Consider the following 23,110-nt stretch of genomic DNA (forward strand, 5'->3'; position numbering starts at 1 on the left):
ATATTCTATTGTATGTACTCTCCTGCTAATGGATTCTGGTCCCGTAGCATTATCCTGTATGACAATGTATGTATTACTATGACTCATGAACAGTAGGGCCCTTGTGTGAGGCTATATTTTACAATACGCATTTGACGACTAATGAACTTTAGTGCTGTTGTATGCCTGTGCCTCCTACAGTGCAAGTATTCTGTCATTCAAGGACTCTAATGTCCTCGTTTTACCCTATGCACTACAGTATCTGCTCTATGACTCACTGCCTCTTACGCCCTTTCATTACCCTATAGCTCTGTGCCACAGTATTCACTCTGTGACTGTTGGACTGTGATGCCCTGGCATTCCCCTATAGCTGTATTCCCCAGGATGCATTCTGCGACTCATGGACTCTGGTGATTATAGTATTACCCTACAGCTCTGTGCCACAGTATGTACTTGTTAGAACCCTGTTCAGAGGACCACGGGGCAAGCAGGAACTACTGGGCCCAACTGTGGGGGTTAAGGCCTTTTACTCCGGATGTCCCAGGGCCAGATCAAATATGGACCACGCACAAGTTGACCAAGAACCCCTCCAGCATGCGACTCTCAGTGGTAGTGCGGGTTGAGCAGTCCAAGGCAACAGGAGAGGTAGATACATGGGGGTGAAACCAGGCTCACAACTCAAAGTATGTTGTTCAATAGCAGCAATAACTGGTGCTATGTAAAGCACTCTGATACCAGATACCGGGTCAAGTTGGCGCTATATAAAACTCCGTAAAATGAATAAAAAAATAAAAAATGATTATCCTGTTAAATACTGTTTCATATGACAAAAGTAGTATTTATATATGAATACAAAGTGAAATACGGCATTCACAAACAATACAGACAGCCCCCTGAGGTCAGGGCTCTAGTGTTCCATAAGCAGGCCCCTGAGTCCACACTAGTGGATATTACCCATTCACAATAGCTGGCAGTCAGGTTAGGCCCAACTAGCAGTCCAAGTCTTAGGAGTCCCCCTTCGACTCTGTTGCAAACTTCTGGTCCTTCGATCAGTCTTACCTGCACCATCAGGGAGTTTCCGACTGGAGTCTCAGAGAGTGTCTCTTACGCGGCAGCTGCAGCACCTGCCTTTGGTGAGTATCACACTCGCAGCTTTGCAAGGGCTGCAGCTGGGTGTCCTTGGCTCTCCTCTGATGAGACTGTAAGTTTCCTTTGGGCTTCCCCATAGATGGGGAGGGGACTTCGATGGCTCCTGGTTCTGATCCTGTGGCCTGCATTGGTCACTACAGTAGCCTTTCCTTGTGACTACGGCATCAATCAGGCTACGATCCTTGTCTTTTCCGGGGCCATCTCTGGCATACAGGGTCACCACACCTACTCCATACTTGGGCGATGGCTATATCTGCACAGTAGCAAGTTCCTCTTCACTGCGTCCCCCTCTGGCATACAGGGTTGCTGAGTTACACACCACACACAAGCAACAGCCTGTATAGCACAGTTAACTCCACGAAGCCCCCCTCTGGCATAAGGGGTCACCAGCTTAAACAACGCATATAGGCGATGGCCCAATTGGCATGGTTAACATCACTATGGTCCTGTCTGGCATACGGGGTCACCGACTTACACAAAGCACACAGGCGATGGCCCGATCTGCACACCAGTGATGATGACCATGACTAACTTCATGGCGCCCCCCTCTGCCAAACAGGGGTCGCGGACTTGAACCTCCACACGGGCAGTGACCTGATCGAGGCAGCAGCTGTCTCCTCACACCTCACTACAGTACTACACTACCTCTCCCCACAAGGATCCCCACTTGAACTTGCTCCCCCCAGCACTCTCTTCTTCCTCGTAGGGCTCACTGGTCTTGGCTAAGCAGGCAGGAACTAGTAATCCAGGGGCTGATGGTCTTGGATATCCCTGGGTAATGTCCCCTCACCCGGCTGGGAGACTAGCAGGCCTTAGCCACCAGTCCTGGTCTCAGGCAGAAATCTTGAGAAGCTTCTGCTCATCACACAGCCCGACCAGCTGTTTGAAAGTTGATAATTTTGGGGGCCTTGAGGTCTCCTTCTTATAGTTCATTTCCAAACATTAAATGTGTGATTTAGGGACTGAGTCTGTAGGTTGTGTTGGGTGTCTGCTTCCTTTTGAAGTGTCCTCTCCCCTGCCCTGCCTTTCCTGTTGAAAGCAGTCTGTCACAGCAGGAGCGACTCCAAATCTGATAGTCCCACTACATAGGCCACGGGAGTGACTAGAGGCTCACGCCTGGATGTCAGCCACAGTGATATGTGTAGTAAAAGGTTATTCCATGGCCTCTGCCCTACCCTTTATGACCCTGAGATCTGCACAGGCCCCTTGCAGACAGCTCCCTTTGAAGTGTGCAGGAGAGCATGGCTGTCCTTCCTCCTGTGTGTGTCTCAACCAGCTCACAGGAATGCTGCAATCTACAATTCTGTTTGGGGGGATTCCTCTACCTCCTTATGCTCCGCCAGTCAGCCATGGGTCTCCCAAAATGGAACCCAGAATCGTACATATATTGTGCCATTCACAGGATAACATACACTCAGCCCGTACATGAATGCAACACACACACACTGCATATCACTATATACTAACTTGATGTAGGCCAAGGGTAGGTTAAGTACACTGCAGCAAAACTTTTCATGAGTGAGCCTGTAGGCCTCAGTCTAATGACATATATGAAAAGGCCTGTTCACTTCTACTGATCACTACACGGTAAATTGCCACCACCACCACATTTGTGCTGCTTAACTCCTGGCAAACGCAGTAGCCTTTCACCCCATGAGTGTAGCGCTTTGGGTGACCCTCCCGGTACAAGACGACCGCAATCCGTGAGAGAGGCCTATGTCATGGCGCAGACGCATGATCAGTGTTTGCCGATGACAACCAAAACCAGAACCAGGGAACCAGACATCATTGCAGCTGGGGCACTCGGCATGGGAGCACATCTGTCACCATGCAAGGGACTTTTCTGTTCCAACAGTACTCTGTGACTTATCAACTCTGATGCACTTGTATTACCTTACCACTCTGTGCCACAATATGTTTTGTGTGATTCTTGGTCTCCACGCCCTTTCATTATCTTATATTCTTCTGTACATACTCTCTGGCTCATGGATTCTGATCCTCTAGTGTTATCCTGTATAACAATGTATGTTAATCCTATGACTGATGGATTGAGTGCCCTTGTATGAAGCTATATTTTACAGTATTGATTTGATGAGTACTAAACTTTAGTGCCCTTGTCTGCCCCAACATCCTACAGTATACATATTCTGTGCCTCAAGGGCTTTAATACGCTTATTTTTACCCTATGCTACAGTATCTGCTCGATTACTCACTGACTCTGATTCCCTTTCATTACCCTATATGCTACAGAATGTACTCAATGACCCCAGAACTGTGATACCCCTGCATTACACTACATGCTACAGAATGTACTCAATGACTCCAGAACTGTGATACTCCTGCATTACACTATATGCTACAGAATGTACTCAATGACTCCAGAACTGTGATACCCCTGCATTACACTATATGCTACAGAATGTACTCAATGACTCCAGAACTGTGATACTCCTGCATTACACTATATGCTACAGAATGTACTCAATGACTCCAGAACTGTGATACCCCTGCATTACACTATATGCTACAGAATGTACTCAATGACTCCAGAACTGTGATACCCCTGCATTACACTATATGCTACAGAATGTACTCAATGACTCCAGAACTGTGATACTCCTGCATTACACTATATGCTACAGAATGTACTCAATGACTCAAGAACTGTGATACTCCTGCATTACACTATATGCTACAGAATGTACTCAATGACTCCAGAACTGTGATACTCCTGCATTACACTATATGCTACAGAATGTACTCAATGACTCCAGAACTGTGATACTCCTGCATTACACTATATGCTACAGAATGTACTCAATGACTCCAGAACTGTGATACCCCTGCATTACACTATATGCTACAGAATGCACTCAATGACTCCAGAACTGTGATACTCCTGAATTACACTATATGCTACAGAATGTACTCAATGACTCCAGAACTGTGATACTCCTGCATTACACTATATGCTACAGAATGTACTCAATGACTCCAGAACTGTGATACTCCTGCATTACACTATATGTTACAGAATGTACTCAATGACTCCAGAACTGTGATACTCCTGCATTACACTATATGCTACAGAATGTACTCAATGACTCCAGAACTGTGATACTCCTGCATTACACTATATGCTACAGAATGTACTCAATGACTCCAGAACTGTGATACTCCTGCATTACACTATATGCTACAGAATGTACTCAATGACTCCAGAACTGTGATACCCCTGCAATGACTCCAGAACTGTGATACTCCTGCATTACACTATATGCTACAGAATATACTCAATGACTCCAGAACTGTGATACCCCTGCATTACACTATATGCTACAGAATGTACTCAATGACTCCAGAACTGTGATACTCCTGCATTACACTATATGCTACAGAATGTACTCAATGACTCAAGAACTGTGATACTCCTGCATTACACTATATGCTACAGAATGTACTCAATGACTCTAGAACTGTGATACTCCTGCATTACACTATATGCTACAGAATGTACTCAATGACTCCAGAACTGTGATACTCCTGCATTACACTATATGCTACATATTGTACTCAATGACTCCAGAACTGTGATACTCCTGCATTACACTATATGCTACAGAATGTACTCAATGACTCCAGAACTGTGATACTCCTGCATTACACTATAGGCTACAGAATGTACTCAATGACTCCAGAACTGTGATACTCCTGCATTACACTATAGGCTACAGAATGTACGCAATGACTCATGCACTCTAATGACCTTGCATTACTCCATATGCTAAAGAATATACTGTATGACTCACGGGTTCTGATGTCTTTGTATTGTCCTATATACAAGATGTGTACCTTGACTCGTGAGCTCTGATGCCTTTGTATTGCCATATATGCTACAAAATTCATTCTATGACCCATGGGTTCTGATACCCTTGTGTTGATTTACAGATACAGATCGATTCTACGTTTCGTGGCCTCTGATGCCTTTGTATTATCTTATATGTCACAGGATGTATTCTTTTTCTTATGGGCCTTGATGCCTTTTATCACCTTGTATGCTACAGCATGCATCCTGCGGCACCTGGGCTCTCATGTCCTTATTACGCTATATGCTACAAAATGCACTCTAAGACGCATGGACTCAGAAGCTTTTTATGACCCTATGGGCTACAGAATGCACTCTATGACTCATGGGCTCTGATGCCTTTTATTACCCTATGTGCTACAAAAGGTATTCCAAGGCTCCCGGGCTCCCATAACATTGTATTACTTTATATGTTACAGAATGTATTCCAAGACCCAAGGACACTGATACCCTTGTATTACCCTATATGCTACAGTATGTATTCTATGACTCATGGGCTCTGATGCCTTTTATTACCCTATGTGCTACAAAAGGTATTCCAAGGCTCCCGGGCTCCCATAACCTCGTATTACTTTATATATTACAGAATGTATTCCAAGACCCAAGGACACTGATACCCTTGTATTACCCTATATGCTACAGTATGTATTCTATGACGCATGGGCTCTGATGCCTTTTATTACCCTATGTGCTACAAAAGGTATTCCAAGGCTCCCGGGCTCCCATAACATTGTATTACTTTATATATTACAGAATGTATTCCAAGACCCAAGGACACTGATACCCTTGTATTACCCTATATGCTACAGTATGTATTCTATGACTCATGGGCTCTGATGCCTTTTATTACCCTATGTGCTACAAAAGGTATAACAAGGCTCCCGGGCTCCCATAACCTCGTATTACTTTATATATTACAGAATGTATTCCAAGACACAAGGACACTGATACCCTTGTATTACCCTATATGCTACAGTATGTATTCTATGACTCATGGGCTCTGATGCCTTTTATTACCCGATGTGCTACAAAAGGTATTCCAAGGCTCCCGGGCTCCCATAACCTTGTATTACTTTATATATTACAGAATGTATTCCAAGACCCAAGGACACTGATACCCTTGTATTACCCTATATGCTACAGTATGTATTCTATGACTCTTGGGCTCTCATGCCTTTTATTTCCCTATATGCTACAGCTGGTGGTCTCGCACCTTTTCTGTCATAAGAGCTACTTATGTACAATGACAATCATCCTGAGTTACTACTATCACATCAAACAAGATTACATTAGTGGCCAGCATATCCAAGAATACCATCAGTGGGCACCTCAGGGCATCAGGCAAGGATGGCACCAGTAATTTAAAAAACAATTCGCCAATATGGAATGCTTCCACTTGGGTAATGCAATATAACCATAGCTGCAGTGCTCCTGTTGCCATGGTAATATTAGTTGTAAGTCTCTTCAACGCAGCATGATTTATTACTCAAATATAACATTGAAATATATTGTGTAAATTCAACCATTTTCCTTCTTACACCAGCTTATAAGTTCTGAAAGCACACACATATTTGTGTCGAATACATACTTTTCAAATTTGGTACACATTTAGTAATTCAACCAAGCAACAAATTCTCATTTAGTAAGCTGGGTTACAGAGAGGCAAGATACTTTACAGGTAACTGGAGGGCTACCAATAGCTTACAAGCTACTCATTGGAGAAGCCTGTGCTGCAGTCAGCGGCGGCTGGTGCAGGTAATCGCGGTGAGGCATGGTGGGATGTCGACAGACGACGGAATAGGGTTTATGTATTTATTTTTCCCTATTCCGTCGTCTGTCAACTCCCGCCCCGCTCCACCACGCTTACTTGCTGGAGCCGCGACGGGCTACAGAGTGTACTCTATGACTCCTGGGCTCCGATGCCCTTTATTCCCTGAAATGATACAGATGTATTCTATGATTCATCGGTTCTGGTGCCCTTGTATTATACGATTTGTTAGAGAATGCACTCTATGACTCATGGGCTCTGCAGTCATGGCTTCACTCCTTTTGTTTAGTACTCCACCTCCAGCCTCCCTCCCTCAAGGTAGTGCAGCGATGCCTGCAAAATTGCGGTTCAAACTATCCAAAATAAATAATTAAATATGTAAATAAATAAGGAAATAAATAAATATGTTTATAAATAATAGGGATCGTATATAAAATATCATCAAGGATTGTCATGCCAGCATCCGTGCTTGGTCTGCAGGACAAGCAGTCGTGGCCCGTGCAGCTAAGAGCCCTAGGGCAGGGTGGGAGGGGATTTCGACGGACAACGACGAGGGAAAATTAACTAAACAATGTCCCTCGTCATCGTCAGGCAAAATCTCCCCACCTCCCGGCCCCACCGCTCTTACCTGCATGGATCGCGGCTGAGTACAAGGATAGCTGGCTACAGTGCCTCGCCATCAGGGTCGGACTGGGACAGAAAATAGGCCCTGGCACCAAAACAAAAGTGGCCCCCATTAGTGAATTAGAAAGCTAAAAAGTGGCACATGTTTTCAAACTGGGTCAGTTTTTTATTTGTTAAGGCATGCTGTTATAGGTGTTTTACAAGGTGTAGAAGACTGCATGCATTTAAGCTTGCTGCAGGCAGTTTGTTTTAATATCAGGGAAATCAATAGTAGAAAATGCCCTGGCCAAAACAGCACAAACAGCCAAAAAACGGTCTACACACGGATCTGGGAGGCCACCCCATTGGGCATTGCCTGATTGACCTATAGGCCAGTCCGACCCTGCTCACCATCTAATCATATGCCAGCCTGTGAGGGCTACACTCTCATTCTTATTTTACTGTAGGCTCACATGCACGGTTAGATGGGGAAAGACTAAGAGCTACTCACCCTGAGTTCACGGTCCCTCATCTTGCCCAACCTGCTCACGAGCCAGCGGTACGATGGGTACGGACTCCTCCCCGACCAGCAGGTATTGGCTGACAGCCTAATGCACTGGGAGAACATTCAAGCCATCAGATTGCTCAACTGGCTAAAGAGACTAGACATATTATACTGTACACCATACTACCCCAAAGCAATCCGAAGCAGGCCACCCATCCGTTACTGGCATTTGCTTTGTGCATTATAAATTATAAACAGAAGCATAAGACTCACAGGTAGAAAAAGTTTCGAAGTTTGCATCTGAAATGGTTCCACTTTTCAACATGCCCAAACTTCCTACACCCATCTGTTTGATCTCAAACTGCTCCTTATCTGAGCTCACTCCACACATGCGCATCAGTCAGCCACTGACAAGTTACGGCGTCAACTTTATAAACTTTTCAGTGTCACCTAATAACTTACTTTGATGAGAATTGATGATGAGCAAAGAACATAATCTGTATTCCCTGTCTCCTGTTTAAGATTGATATTTTGGACTTTTGATATTTTATATATATAGCATGTATCATCAGGGTATTTTCCATGAAGTTAATCCTACCAGCACATAAAAGCTGATTTGAGTGTGGATTGTGAAGAGGGGTTGAACTGTGGTAATGAATGTGAATGTGGTTAGAACATGGACAGAGGAAGAGCCAATGATTGAAGGTTGTTTTTGAAGACTTTTTGATGTGGGTAGCAATATGTGGTGTGGGTGGAAGGTGGTAGCATGTTTTTCTATCAACAAAGTATAAGGCTTGGTGACGCCCCTTTTCTACATTGTGCCCTCACCTTGAATGTCCTGCCCCAGAAGTGATGTCATCCATGGATCGAGGGCTGGAGTGCCTCTGCGGAAATGGCATCACCCATGGACTTTAACCTGGAAGTGATCTTACCCATGAAAGCTGACTGGGAATTGGTGTCACCCATGAACACTGACGTAAAAGTAGTTTCATCACTGGACACTGGCCTGGAAGTCCAACCCCGGAAGAGACCTCAACCATGAACTACTTGAAAGTGCTGTACTGCAATAGGCTTGTCATGAAATGACAATACATAAAATGACCCCAACATTTTGATGCCAAATTGTCAAACAACACTCACCCTTCATCACACCATGCAAAGCTTAGGACATAATTTTTATGATGGAATCACTACAAGAAGATCCGCTTCAAGAGATTTTATTAAGTATTCAATCAGGAAGAGGTAGGAGCCAGGCAGCACAGCATCCACTCCAAGACCTCCCGTAAAACGAATGTCACGGACTGGAATCTTTCAGTAGAACGTAACATACATTCTATGCCTCGCTCCAAAAGGAGAAAACAATAACACAACACCCCCCTCCCAAACACAATAAAATAATATACAAATGACTTATAAGCAAAAGTAACCATGACACTGAATTACAAAAATAGCATATGGAAAACAGTTACATTACATATTTCTTCAACCATCCAGGAAGAGCCCTTTTCCTTTTGCCACCATCCCTAACACCCTCTTCCACAACCACAGTAGTTCACAACAGATTTCACCACCCCCAATGCAACAGCTCCTTCCAAGACTTCCCCGCTCCTCACCACCCCTTCCTCTCCACTGTTGACAACTTGATCAGATGCCAAACTGGATTGTACAGTACTTTGTTAAAAAATATCTTCCGCCCACTCCGTGTCCTTCCACCCACTTCCTTGCAATGCTTTTACCAGAACCACACCAAAATCCTGTACAGGTCCCATAGCCACACTTTTTAGGTTCCACATCTTACCATCTCTCAACCTCGCAGCATTGCGCAGAACCTCCAAAACCTCTTGAGGTGCTCCAAACCGACTCTCACCTTTAGGAATCTTACCCGGTTTCTTCACTCGCACCCAATCACAAACTCTCACCTGCACTTCCCTCACCCCATGGGTTTTGTCATAATATACTTTACTCTTATTTTGCGTTTCATTCAATCTGTTTTCCACTGCTTTGGCTGACCATTGCTCCACCATTCCATTTGAAAGCCATGCCTGAGAAAATGTGCATCTGGGTTTCCTGCCTCTCATAAGGACAAAAGGAGACAATCCGGTTGCATCATGGGTAGTCATCCTATAGGCCCAAACAGCCTTTTGTATCTCCAATTTCCAGCTCTTTTGTTTACACATAGCTGCCTGAATGACACCCTTTAACACACGGTTAAAGCGTTCCACTGTGCCATTACCACTAGGGTTATAAAGGGACGTGGTCTTATGCTTCACTCCAATCCTTTCAAAATAGCACGTAGCACTTTCGGATGTGAATTGCACTCCATTATCACTTAGTAAAATGACCGACAAAAATCTTGTCGAAACATTTAAGAACAGTATTAGTATCCACCTTCTCTACGATTTCTACCACTGGCCACTTAGAAAACAAATCAAAGGCAACTATACCATATTCCTGAAATTCTCTTACTGGGCCAAAAATATCCACAGCGACAAATTCCCACGGTAAATCTGGAATTAACCCCTCGCTCATTGGTGGTCTTAAAGTCTTCAAAGACTTGTCCGCTGAAGAACATACATCACACCCTCTCACAAACCTCTCCATGGCCTTGGCCACACCTGGCCACCAGAAAACTTCCATATCAATAGTCTTAGTTATAACCACTCCAAAATGCCCTTAATGGTAAAGTTGCAAAACCTGGTTTCTCACTACCTCCGGTGGCACAACTCTGTCCGCTCTCATGACCAAATCTCTGTCCACAGACACCTCCATTCTAACCTCCCGAAAGGGCCGCAAATCTTCTGTCACGCCAACCTTCCTAGGCCATCCTCTGCACAAATAGCCCAAATCATCTTGTAAATGTTTGTCCTTCATTTGTTCCTCAACCTATTCTGTCTTCTTGATTGCTGGCTCCCCAGAATCTTCAACAAAAGCAATCTTAAAATCCCCCCACGGGTCATCCACACATTCGTCCATCGGAACTGGCATCCTGGACAAACAGTCTGCCACAACATTTTCTATTCCAAGCACATATACCAACTTGTACACATACTCCTTCATTCTCAATGAAAGCCTTGCCAGCCTGGCAGACGCTGCTACGCTCCCCTCCATAGTCAAGATTTTCACCAATGGTCGGTGATCAGTGCCTATGGTGACAGACTTGCTCCAGACAAAAGCACCGAAATGTTTCAAAGCCCAGGCACAACCCAACGCTTCCCTCTCAATAATAGGATATCAGCTCTCTGTAGGCGACCTAGATGCAAACAGAATGATTCTCTCACAGCCATCCACACTTTTCTGTGATAAAACTGCTCCCAGCCCTTTGTTGCTGGCATCAGTCATCAATTAACATTCTAAATCCGGGTCAAAACTACTCAAAGCTGTCACTCTTTCCAAATCAGATTTGACCTGACGAAACTCCGCCTCACAATTAGTGGTCCACTCAAATTTCATGTTCTTCTTCAGCAACAAACACATGTTAAACACCTTACTGGCAAAATTGGAGATAAACTTCACACAATACTCGGCCATACCCCAAAAGGATCTCACTTCGTCCTGGTCGATGCAGATGTGCCAACAATAGTATTAACCAATGAGGACTTGGGTCTCACACCATCCTCACAGATTATGTGTCCCAAATGAGATACACTCCTCTGCGCAAACTTGCACTTACTGAGCTCCACAGTCAAACCTACCTCTTGCAGCACTCCCAAAACTTCCCTCAACTTGCAATTGTAATCCTCCTTGCATTTAGCGGAAACCAAGAAGTTGTCCTAGAAGAAAATCACTCCACCCATTTTCCCAAACAGACTATGCATTAGCCGCTGAAACACTGCAGCTGCTGATGCAAGTCCAAATGACATACGTTTCAATTGATAGCAACCATATGGTGCTATAAATGCTGTAAGTTTCCTGGACACCGGCGTAAGCATCACCTGGCGGTACACCGCTGAAAGATCAATGGTGGAGAACCAAGTTGCTCCCTTGAAAGTTGATACCATCTCATTGATCTTTGGCAACAGAAACCTTTCAATGACAATGTTATTGTTCAAGTGACGCAAGTCAATGCATAAAGAATTTTTCCATTACTCTTGCGTGCTACCACCACCGGAGAAATCCATGCAGAGCTTTCCACCTCTTCAATCACACCCATTTCAATCAGCCTTTTTAACTCTTTTGCCACTTCATCTCTGATTAAGATCGGAATCCATCTCACCTTGTGCACTTAAGGTCCAGCATCCTTTTTAAGCACAATAGTATGCTCAAACTACTTCAGCACACCTAATTGCTTTTCAAAAGCCTTTGGAAAATCCTTAGTCGTAGCATTTCCCATCCTACTACCTTCATCCACAATAAGTACTTTCTCCTTGCTATTGGGGTCCAGGATAATATACAAATTCTTCTGGTCCATCTAACCTAAAACTGATGGTCCCAGTTTGGCCACATAGAGTTTCCCTCTTGCTGATCTCCCCTTGAATAAAAATGTTAACCACCTAAAACCCAACATATTAATTTTCTCTCCTGTGAAGCTCACTAGGTTAACGTCAGTGGGAGTCAACTGTTGTCCAATTTTACTTACAAATCTTCCTTTCCAACCGTCTTCGCTTACTATTGTGTATGGTGATCCTGAATCTGCAAACATTTTAACAGATACAGCCCCTATCGACATGTCACACACTGGTTTCCCTTCCATTGAGCCATCTGAGAGGTTTATCACAAAATTACCCAGCAAACTCTTCACACACTCCCGTTTTGAATTCTCCATTTCAGCTTCACTAGTTTCTGGACTGTCCTCCTCCAACACACATTTAACATTACCTTTCTTTCTCCTACAGACTTTACTAAAATACCCAATTAACCCGCAAATTCTGCATTTTTGTTTTGCCGCAGGACAATAAGTGCTGAACGCCAGGTGTTCTTTATTGTTGCAGCAATAACATCTTCCCTCCTCCGGTCTCTTTTCCTTCCAGGCATTTTTCTGCGGCTTGCTTTGACTTTTGCCTATGCTCTGTGCCTTGAGGGCACCCCTAGTATCCTTGTCCCATTCTTTAATTCTGTTGCACATCTTTCAGACATTTCTGCCTTCCGAACTATTGTTAAACATCTTCCAACGGTACATCCCCATTGAGCCACAAACGTTCCTGAATCGCTGAATTATTACTATGCATGACCAATTGATCACGTATAAAGTCATCATGTAGACTTCCAAACTTGCAATCAATGGCCAGTTTTTATTAATTCATCTACGTACTCGTCCACTAATTCTCCTTTGTTTTGTTTCCTTTGAAAGAATTTGTAACGCACAACGCCAATGCAAACCTTCGGTGCAAAGTAGTTGCCCAGATCTTTTAAAGCTGACTCAAAAACATTCACTTCTCCACTTGTAACCATCTTTGGAATGCGAGTATAAGTTTTCAATCCCACCGGCCCTAGTGAATGCAACACAATTCTTTTCATTTGCTCTGCCTTCATCTTACCGGCCTCATCCACAGCCTTCATATAGTTCACAAATTAGTCCTTCCTCTCCACCCACTTCATTGCTGGTTGTGGACCTGCCGCCCAAAATGCATGTGGAGGGCTGATAGTGAAATTCTGCTGGGCCATGTTTTCCTCAGGTACGTAATCCCCTTGTTCCATACAATTCCTCACAATTGTTTTTAATAAAACTCTCCTAACCTCCAAAAGGTTTGTTAAATTGTCTGCAACAATTAACTTTAAATATGGTAAAAACGGGCGTGGCCAAGATGGCGGGGTGAGCGGACGCTTCCTCCCGTAGCTCCTCCGGCCCGGCCAAGCTAAAGCCTTTTTGTTATGCTTTTCTCCCCCCGCTGAGGCTCGGCGCGGGAGAGGAGCGTGGCGGAACATCAGGGGCACACATTGGTGCTGTTTTGGTCCGGATCGCCCCGGGGGAACCCCCCCAAAAGTTCGTCTGAGATCAGGGGACGACGGCGGTGAGCCCGAGGGGCGGAGCGTATTGGAGAGCTGTCCGGGCGCCTCGGTTGGGCCTGGTGCTGAAAGCTGCGGTCTGGAGGGGATCTGGCCCGCCGCTCGACGGTGACTGAAGGAGCCTGGCGGGAAGGGGCCCGACGGTGTGGAGGGCTTGGGACGGGTGCCCCGGCACTCGGACTGGTGACGGCGACACCTGGCACTGCGGAGGCCCTGACCCCTAGCCGAGGTACGGCGGACTCCTTGTTGGGGCCGGATCATCTGGCCCCCTGTGCGTGACTAACGGGGGCCGGTGGTGGAACTTATTTCACGGCGGGGCACCTCGGAGGCCCCGGGGGTGTCGCCGGGCCTAGTCGGTGTGGCTTGCTCCGCCCGGCCGCCATTTTGTCCCCGAAGGAGCAGTGGTGGCGACCTCCGCTGAGCCCTGGATGCTGGCTGCACACGACTTCCCGATATTGCTGTCTTGACTACCGGAGGGATGAGCTGTTGGGACCCCCTCGCTGCGGCCCCCTTGGTTGTCTCACGCTAGCTCTTGCGGCTGACGGTGACCGGGCTCGGCCGCCATTTTGTCACCTGTGACGCAGCGACCTCACTTGTGGGGGATCCCCCGGCCCGAGTGCTTGCCGGCGGCTGAGCATCTCTGGGGCGCCTGGATCGGGGCCCGACTGCGGAGCTGACGATGGCTGGGAAAGGAGGCCCGAAGAAAGGGGACCGTACTCTGCCGGACATGCTTGGCAGGGCCCAGCACTTGCGGGACAGGACACAGCCCTCGCCGGGGCCCTCCCGGGCTCCGGCGGATGTGACTGGAGGGGAGCCACCCGTCACGAGGGCCTTCATGGAGGAACTGTTTAGCTTCCTCAGGGAGGACTTCCAGACACTGAAGCGGGAGGTGGCCAGCGAGGTCCGAGAAGTGCGCAGAGAGGTGGAGGGCCTAGGTGAGCGTGTGGAGGCGGTGGAGACGGAGGGCCAACAGCGAGCGGAGGAGATAGTCCACCTCCAGCAGGACGTTCTTCGCCTCCGGGAACAGTGTGTGGAGCTCCAGGCCCACTCTGAGGACCTCGAGAACAGATCTCGGAGGAACAACATCCGAGTGCGTGGCGTGCCGACTGCGGATGAGGGGTCCGATCTGGGGGGCTATCTGCGGGCCCTGTTCCGAGAAATCCTGGGGGAGGCCGCGGACTTTCCCATCAGCATCGACAGGGCGCATAGGGTTGGCCGCCAGCGCCAGCCATCGGCACCCCCACCGGACATTCTGGCCTTCCTGCCCGACTTTCCACTAAAGGAGCGTATCATGGCTGAAGCCCGCAGGAAACAGCCCCTGACCTTTCGGGATCGGCCGGTGGCGCTGTACCAGGACCTCTCTGCCATCACTCTACAGAAACGCAGGTCCTTTAGGATTGCCACTGACTTTTTGCGCGAGCATGAGACGCCGTACTCTTGGGGTCACCCCTTCCGCTTGATTTTTCGGTGGAACGGGGTATTGCATCAGCTACGCTCCTTGCAAGACATTTGTGGTGTCCTGGGGCTCACGGCAGCGGAGGAAGAGGGAGTTACGCCGTCGTGGAGGTCCTCGGAGGGACGGAATCGGCGGAGGTCATCGAGGCGGCGCTCAGCGACCAGTGCAGGGCGCCCGGACTCCCCTACCATTAGGGCGGACATGGCAGACGCCCTGAGGGCGGCGGCCGGGGACTCGATCGGCTCCTCTAGCGTGGCCTTGACGGCCTAACATACACTCCGGGGGGAGATGTCTTTAGCTTCTTAACATGCTTGGCACGGGGCGGGGGGGTTGGGGGGGAGCGGGCGGAGGTGAGTGGCTGGACGTCCACTTTGCTATTTTCTACGGACTTGCCCGTTTTGGGGCTTGACTGAGACTATGGGGTGTTTGAGTTTGGGGATGGCTAGTTGCCAAGGTTGTGTTTTGGGTGGGGGAGGGGGTTGTTTTGGGGTTGGGAAGGTCCCGTCCGATGTTGTCTTTGCCCGCTTTGTCTTGGCTTGTCCCGCGCTGCGACCCCGCGCGCCCCACCCGCTGATTCCCTACCCATTGCATGGCGCTCCCGATCCCTGCGAGGAATGCCGGGCCTAAAGGTAGTGACCCTTAATGTTCAGGGTCTGAATAACCCGGTGAAGCGCAGGGCGATCCTGTCGTTGCTGGAGGGGACGCAGGCGGACATTTGCCTTTTGCAGGAGACACACTTATTGCCCCGAGACTGCCACAGGATGCGCTCTGCTAAGTTCCCCACCCAGTTCTTTTCCTCGGCAGCGAACAAGACGGCAGGGGTAGCCATTCTCCTAGCGAGCTCCTTTCGGGGGGAGGTGTTGCATAAGTGTGCTGAACAGAAGGGGAGGCTCCTTGCGTATCGCATGAGCCTGGGAGGCATAGCATTTACGGTTGGCTCCGTTTATAGCCCAAACGAGCACCAGGAGCGCTTCCTAGACTCCGCGCTGGTGGATGTCACTGCTTCCCCGGACCGACACGTTATCTTGGGCGGAGACCTCAACATTGTCTTTGACTCTGGGATGGACAGATCGGCGCAGCGCTTCCCGCAGACGGGGGAACTGTCCCAGGCTGGGAAGGCCCGAATTGCGGACATGGACTTGCATGATCTCTGGCGCTCCCTGCACCCCACGGATAGGGACTACTCTTTCTTCTCGCACGCACACCGCACTTACTCACGGCTGGACTACCTCCTGGTGAGTGGACCGATGCGTGCCGCTGCCACGGCGGCGGACATCGGGGTCCTGACCCTGTCTGACCACTCTCCAGTTATCGGCGTTTTCCAGTGGCCGGCGGCCTCCCCCTCTCGGGGGGTGTGGCGCCTCCGGGACACACTACTACACAAAAAATCGGTGGTGCAACGCATCGGGGAGGTCATACAGGACTATCTCACTCACAATAGCAACACTGACACCTCGCAGGCGACACAGTGGGCGGCATTGAAGGCCGTCCTACGGGGGGAATTCATCTCTATCTCTGCAGCCGAGAATAAGGAGCGACAACTGAAGAGGGATGAGTTGACGGCTCAAGTTCGGGAGCTTGAGCAGGTCCACCGCCGTACGGGAGCGCCGAGGGTCTGGAGGCAGTTGAAGGCAGCGAGGAAGCTCCTCTCGGCTCTGGATCTTGATAGGGCGGAGTACGCCGCCTTACGTTTGAAACATGCCTACTACACTGGGGGGGACAGATGTGGCAAGCTCCTAGCACACCGGCTCCGGGTCGCGCAACAGCGCAGCGTCGTGAAAGAATTGGTGGGCGCGGACGGGGGGGTTGTCTCCGGGGACGCGGAAGTAGCGGAGTCTTTCCGCGGCTTCTACGAGGCGCTGTATGCTGAGGAGCCCTCCCCGCCACGGGAGACCGATAGCTATTTGGAGTCGGTGACCCTCCCGGTACTGGACCCGGCTCAGGCTGACCACCTGGAGCGGGACATCCATGTGGAGGAAGTGATTTCAGCTATTGCGCGGCTGAAACATGGCAAGGCCCCGGGCCCGGACGGGTTCACGTCGCTATTCTACAAGACTTTTTGCACGGCTGTGGCCCCTGTCCTTACGCGGCTGTTTAACTCTTTCTCCGCACCGGGAGCCATCCCTCCGGATCTCCTGAGGGCGACGGTCGCGGTAATCCCGAAGCCTGGGAAGGACCGGGCCCTTTGCGGCTCATACCGGCCCATCTCTCTCCTAAATGTCGACCTCAAGTTGTACACGGGGATTCTCGCAGCCAGGCTGGGTCCACACCTCCCCGACCTGGTGGAGGCGGACCAGGCTGGTTTTGTGCCCGGTAGACAGACGGTTGACAACACCAAGAGGGTGACACATGTTCTGGAGAAGGCCTCAAGGATCTCGGGGGAGCGGATGTTGTTGTCCGTTGATGCAGAGAAGGCCTTCGACAGAGTTCACTGGCCGTATCTTGAGCGGGTCCTTAAGAAACTGGGAATCGGCGATAAGTTCCGCACCATGGTATTTAATTGCTATAAGCATCCTTCAGCGTCGGTGCGGGTAAACGGGTGTAGCTCTGGTAGCTTTGCCATCGAGCGCGGCACGCGGCAGGGCTGCCCTCTCTCGCCGCTCTTGTTTGCCCTCTACATGGAGCCGTTTGCTCAGAGGATTCGTGACAATCCGGATGCTGTCGGGGTCCGGATGGGCCAGTACGTCCACACCGTCAGTCTCTATGCGGACGATGTCCTGCTGACTTTGGACGACCCTAGGAGGTCGCTGCCTACTTGCCTCCGAGAGTTGGACGCCTTCGCGGGGGTGGCCGGCTTCAAAATGAATATGAGCAAGTCGATGGCACTGGACGTGTCCCTGGCTGCGGAAACCAGGAGGGATCTTCAACGGCTCTTCCCCATGCAGTGGTCCTCGTCCACGGTGCCGTATCTGGGGATTCTGCTGGCGCCTACACTGTCGGAGATGGTTACGGCCAATTATGCCTCCCTCAGCAGGAAGATCAAGGACGAGCTTGGCCGCTGGAACAAGGGCCTGCTGTCCTGGCTGGGGCGAATCGCGGCGGTCAAAATGACGGTGCTGCCCCAGATACTATATCTTTTCCGGGCCCTTCCACTCCAACCCCCGGTGGGCTGGATACGACAAATGCAGGCTGACATCTCCCGCTTTGTCTGGCAGGGCCGCAGGCCACGCATGAAGAGGGTCCTCTCCACGCTTGCTCCGGAAGCGGGGGGTCTCGGCATTCCGGACCTCCGTAAGTACTTTCAGGCGGCACAGCTCCGCTATCTGGTGGAGTGGAGCAGGTGGGAGTCCGACAAACATTGGCTCTTCCAAGACCAGGCAGTGGCGGGCCGCACCTTACAAGAGGTTCCATTCCTGCGCCGCGCGCACCGCCCCGCTAATCTTTACGCTTCCTTTGTTACGCGGGTCCCCCTGCGTGTGTGGGACGCGGTCTGTGAGACCCGGGGCCTTACCACCTTCCCTTCGCCGCTCACGCCCATTGCGGGCAACCCGGACTTCTCCCCTGGGATGGAGCCGGGGGTTTTCTCCCACTGGGTGCAGGCGGGCTGCAGGGCACTCTTCCAGATCTATGGCCCGGAAGGAGTGGTTCCTTTTCAGCAACTCCGCCAGGAGTTCGGCCTGACGGAGCTGGACAGATTGCGCTACATGCAAGTTCGGCATTGGGCCCTCCAGCCTCAGGTGCGTGCCGCCGCTGCCCGTCCAATTACACCGTATGAGCGGTGGTTGGCTACTCGGACCTCCGACGCTAAACTGATCACTGATCTGTACAAACACCTACAACCCCCGCCGTTTCACTACTACAATCCGGGGAGGGAGCGTTGGCACAGGGAATTGGGTAGGACACTCAGCCACAAGGAATGGGACAAAATTGCGTATCGGGCGCGGCACTCTGCATACCACACGGGCCTTACGGAAACCTTCACTAAAGTGTCCACATACTGGTACTACACCCCGGAGAGACTGTATGAAATGCATAGACACACTGACAAGGGGTGCTGGCGGAGCTGCGGGCAGGAAGGTACCCTTACACACATCCTATGGGATTGCCCAGTGCTGACCGCCTACTGGAAGGAAGTTCTGGACGAGGTGGATGAGCACTTTGGCATAGAGCTGCCGCGCCTCCCGGCGTATGTCCTGCTGGGCCTCCCCAATGACCTAATGTACCCACTGAAGTCCCGCAGGGGTAGGCAGATTGCGATAGCGCTGGGGTCTGCGGTTCAGAACATTCTGATCCACTGGCGCACATCCACCGCCCCCTCCATCACCGGTTGGTTGCACAGACTCTGGCATGTGCTGGGGATGGAGAAGCTGTCGCTTACGGTTGCGGGGGAGATAGACCAATTTGAGGAGCTATGGCAACCCTTTCTAGCGCTGCTGTCCACTGAATTCCGGGAGCTCACCTGCCCGAGGTATCTTAGGCTTCTCAGGCTGCGGCCGCCGGTGACCCCGGCGGACTAGCTTACATGTGAGATGGGGACCCCCGGCGGGGGGGGGGGGGCTGTGCGGGGCTTCCTGGTTAGGGCTACTTTGCTGCGGGACCATAGGACGGGGGGAGGGGGGAGTGTTGTTGTTTTTGTACTGGGAGGATGGGGGATGGGAGGGGGGGGACTGTGTTCTGTTGAGGGGTTGATTGGGGGGGGTTTTATTGCTCTGCTTTTGGGTGTCGGATACGCGCGTGGGATTCCACAGCTTGTAATTCTAGCGTTCATTTACTGTGTTCTTCCCTCTGAGCCAACGCTTCACCTATTGCCAACCCTCTGGAGATGCATCCCTTCTTCTTTGACTGTATTCCACGTATCCTGCCCCCTGTCCCCCTCCCCCATGGTTTGTTTTGTCTCAATAAAAACGTTTTAAACATAAATATGGTAAAAACAACGTGCTACCCTACCTGGCTCAGGTTATAATATTATTTATGTCTAAAATAAACCGCCCCCGACTTCCTCACCTGTTCCCAATCCGTGTATTGACCAGTTTCTGAAATGTTTATTAGTGTGCTTTTCTGTTGCAGCCCGCGAACCAAACACTCTGATGGCTTCACTCCGGTTGTTTCAAAGTAACCAGAGACTATTGCGGTGAGAAAAGAAATTTTAAAAAATGGCCGTCACGCAAGCTAACGCTGCGCTACCTCGCGTAGTGACTTATGACGGTCAAATCTTCTCCTGCTTCCTCCATGCGCAATCCACAGTGGACCTCGCGCCGCTATACGTCACAGCCTCCTCCTGGACGTACCTCGCACTGCAACGCCAGGAACACTGCCGCCGCTCGAAAAATGTGGCTGATCCGCAGTCACACCAACGATTTCCCAATACTCCACTTGGCCAGGTAACACAGTTCTGCTTCTTCCACAATATCCTTCTCGCTTCCAGTAGTAAAAAAACGGCATTCGACCACACGCCGCTTAAGATCCCATATCAACAGTTTTTTTTTCTCCCTAGTAAAAAAAAAATGAAACTTAACACTCCATTGCGCTTCTAGCGCAGTCCATCCCAGTCGTCGACAATTTTTATGCTGGAATCACTACAAGAAGATCCGCTTCAAGAGCTTTTATTAAGTATTCAATCAGGAACAGGTAGGAGCCAGGCAACACTGCTTCCACTCTAAGACCTCGCGTAAAATGAATGTCATGGACTGGAATGTGTCAGTCGAATGCAACATACATTCTATGCCTCGCTCCAAAAGGAGAATACAATAACACAACAATATGACCCCTACATCAAGTGCTAGGGGTTTAAATCAAACTCACCCTTTAAACCATCCCTCCAAGCAATGGGTAGGAAGTGATCTTGAAGGAAGGGACTCCATTACCTGGTTTTAAAGGGATCAAACCACACCCATTCCTCAATGCACCCCTTTATGTAGATTTAAAGCAAGTTGTGGCTCATGAAGTGACCCTAATATCCACGTAACCAGTAGTCCAAGTACAATACATCCTACCGTGAAGTGTGCAGGAAGTGACAAAAGAAGCTACACCCATTTTTAAAGCTGAGCGTAGATCTATAAGAGAGAGAGTCTCACTCACGCCTGGCAGAGGCTACTGGAAAGAGAAGCTGCCAAACCTAAGAAGGGATACAGGTACTTGGCAGAAATAGACACTCTCTTGCGGTTGGGAGAAACCCAGCTATATCGATTATCCATAGGTTGACCACCGACCCATCCACTAGCATCACTGGGTGAGGACCTTAAAAAGCTGATGTATAAAGGAGAGAACTACACAGACTGTGGATCTGAAGCCAGAGGTTATTACAAACAAGCCCTTGGGACCTGCCAGAGTTGGCTTCCCCTAGTAAGAGGGACCATGAGGGCGATGCCTTGTGTAATCCAAGTGCCAGCTACACTGGGAATTGACAACATGGAATGTCTGGAGGGATTTACAAAGGTTCCTATCTCACTTGTGTGTGAAGATATGTTTTTAGAGCTGATTCCTGATGTTGCCGCGTCTCAGGTACTGCAGACTCCAGCGATGGCTCATGAAGGTTATGTGCCAATGGACGTAAACCACTCTCAAGAGGTAGCAGACATATTGGGGCAAGGATATCTGTTGTATTTTACGATAAAATATACATATGTGTTCACATAAATTCGTAGCTGGTAGGCTGTCTTTTTTTCTTTCTTGAGATGCAGAAAGGAAAAGAGAAAAACTGTTGTGCTGGTCTCCACAGAAGATGGCAAACAGGGCCAGGGTTTACTGCTTTTGCTGCTCAAAACAGAAAGAAAGATCCCGTTCCCCGGGCAGCAGGATATGCAATGAATGGGATTATCCTGAGAAAAATGTGACGATTATGAAAAGGAAGTCACAGGCATGTCCCTCTGTGACCTATTGGCAGTCAATGGGTTAAGGTGTGGTTAAAACATTATTTCTATGTGTGCGGCTAAGAAATTAAAATCAACGATCCTGAGCACCCTTGAGCCTCTATGAACCTCATACAGGCCAAGAAGTAGCCATCAAACATGTTTTATATTAGATCTTCGGAATTCTATATTTTCTTACCATTACTTTATCTTTTCTTAGGATACTAGAGCACCCTGATGTAGTTCAGGTCTATATTTAGATCAAATCATCAGGAATATCCAAAGTAGATATAATCCCTATAAAACTCTTGCGTTGTTACAGGGTAAATATTCAACTTTTCTTAAAAGACTGATTGCAAGAGCTATAGAACCCCCCCCTGCGTGATGGTTGTTTTCTATACTGACACCACAGAGGCTATTTAGCTCCCCAAATATTTTAAATTGCTGGGCCAACAATTAGATCATACCTATGTTTCTATACTTATTGGAAATAGAAATTTCAGAACTGCCTTAACATTATAGTTCTACATAAGTCCTGGATGCACTTGCATTGAAAAACTGTTATACGGTGTGCTTAAAGGGGGGCGTGGGCAAGATGGCGATGCGATTCCCTAGCGCTTCGACCATCGGCCTACTGCATCGAGCAGCAGGCTCAACATCAGGGTTGCAGACAGACACTAATGGCCTCCTGAGTGCGCTCTGACCCGACCGGGGGTCCGATCCGTGTTGCCCATACAGGCAGCATTGCCGCCCTTTGAGTACCGGCCACTGGCTACACAGCCTCGGTTCCCTGGCGTGGGATGGCAGCAAGTTGTCAGCAGGCGCCGGTTGGGGTACGTGCTAGGGCTTTAATTCCATTTTAGCACACTCAGAGAAGGGCAGAGAAGCTTAAACCGAAAGGCAAGAGACTGGTTCTAGGGCAGTGGCTTACTAGGTGGAAGTGTGGCCATCAGCGAGTGAGAGCAGCAGAGTACGGCACTCGGGAACAGAGTTTGAGTCTCTCCACCGGCAAAAAATTCTGGGTTCTCGTGTGTCCGATGGTGACGTAATTCGC

General features: G+C 49.1%; 1 protein-coding gene across 1 annotated transcript in view; it reads right to left on the reverse strand.

Moving 5' to 3' along the window:
• RGS19 (regulator of G protein signaling 19) overlaps window positions 1–23,110 on the reverse strand; it is a 348,792-nt gene that overhangs the window by 247,567 nt on the left and 78,115 nt on the right. Inside the window, exon 2 of the mRNA XM_085619668.1 lies at window positions 7,876–7,980. Within this exon, the coding sequence (XP_085475794.1) occupies window positions 7,876–7,980 (105 nt within the window). The remainder of the gene's footprint in view (window positions 1–7,875; window positions 7,981–23,110) is intronic.

Source organism: Triturus cristatus, chromosome 7 (assembly GCF_964204655.1).
Source record: "Triturus cristatus chromosome 7, aTriCri1.1, whole genome shotgun sequence".
Lineage (NCBI taxonomy): Eukaryota > Metazoa > Chordata > Amphibia > Caudata > Salamandridae > Triturus > Triturus cristatus.